This window comes from Pteropus alecto, unplaced genomic scaffold (assembly GCF_000325575.1).
Source record: "Pteropus alecto unplaced genomic scaffold, ASM32557v1 C18033646, whole genome shotgun sequence".
NCBI lineage: Eukaryota > Metazoa > Chordata > Mammalia > Chiroptera > Pteropodidae > Pteropus > Pteropus alecto.
In genome coordinates, this window is record NW_006489654.1 from 1 (window position 1) to 837 (window position 837).

The 837-nt window shown below is 64.8% G+C and overlaps 1 protein-coding gene across 1 annotated transcript; it reads left to right on the plus strand.

Moving 5' to 3' along the window:
* Window positions 1–6: 6 nt before the first annotated feature.
* LOC102882945 (polyadenylate-binding protein 1-like 2) lies at window positions 7–831 on the plus strand. Its single transcript, XM_006925219.3, has one exon. It carries the CDS (start codon window positions 28–30, stop codon window positions 628–630), a length of 603 nt encoding a protein of 200 aa, XP_006925281.1. The 5' UTR covers window positions 7–27; the 3' UTR covers window positions 631–831.
* Window positions 832–837: the final 6 nt, after the last annotated feature.

Here is an 837-nt window from a genome sequence, read left to right on the forward strand (position 1 = left end):
GGCGCCCAGGGAACCCCAGACTTTCCCATGGCCTCGCTGTACGTGGGCGACCTGCACCCGGAGGTGACTGAGGCGATGCTGTACGAGAAGTTCAGCCCGGCGGGGCCCATCCTGTCCATCCGCATCTGCAGAGACAAGATCACGCGCCGCTCCTTGGGCTACGCGTACGTCAACTACCAGCAACCGATGGACGCCAAGCGGGCCCTGGAGACCCTGAACTTCGACGTCATCAAGGGCAGGCCGGTGCGCATCATGTGGTCCCAGAGGGACCCGTCGCTGCGCAAGAGCGGCGTGGGCAACGTCTTCATCAAGAACCTGGGCAAGAGCATCGACAACAAGGCGCTGTACAACATCTTCTCGGCGTTCGGCAACATCCTGTCCTGCAAAGTGGCCTGCGACGAGAAGGGGCCCAAGGGCTACGGCTTCGTGCACTTCCAGAAACAGGAGTCGGCCGAGCGCGCCATCAACGCCATGAACGGCATGTTCCTGAACTACCGCAAAATTTTCGTGGGCAGATTCAAGTCGCACAAAGAGCGCGAGGCCGAGAGGGGCGCCTGGGCCAGGCAGTCCACCAGCGGCGACGTCAAGGGCTTCCAGGAGAACAGCGACGACGGGGCCACCTTGCGATGAGCGCGCCCCAGGAGCGAGCCAGCCAGCAGAGCCATGTAAACGTGGCTCCCACCCGGTTTACAACCCCCCCTTTCGGCCCCCCTAGCCCACCAGCGGCGTATTGTACTGGGAGCGCGGGTCCCCCTCTCTCCGCCTGCCCGCGTCTCTCTCCTTCTCTCCCGCCCCGCTCATCCCGCTCCGTCCGCGGCCCTCCGCTGCCCGCACACC

Excerpts from the sequence above, each read along its gene's own strand:
- LOC102882945 (XM_006925219.3), top strand. The coding sequence starts at position 28 with ATGGCCTCGCTGTACGTGGGCGACCTGCACCCGGAGGTGACTGAGGCG.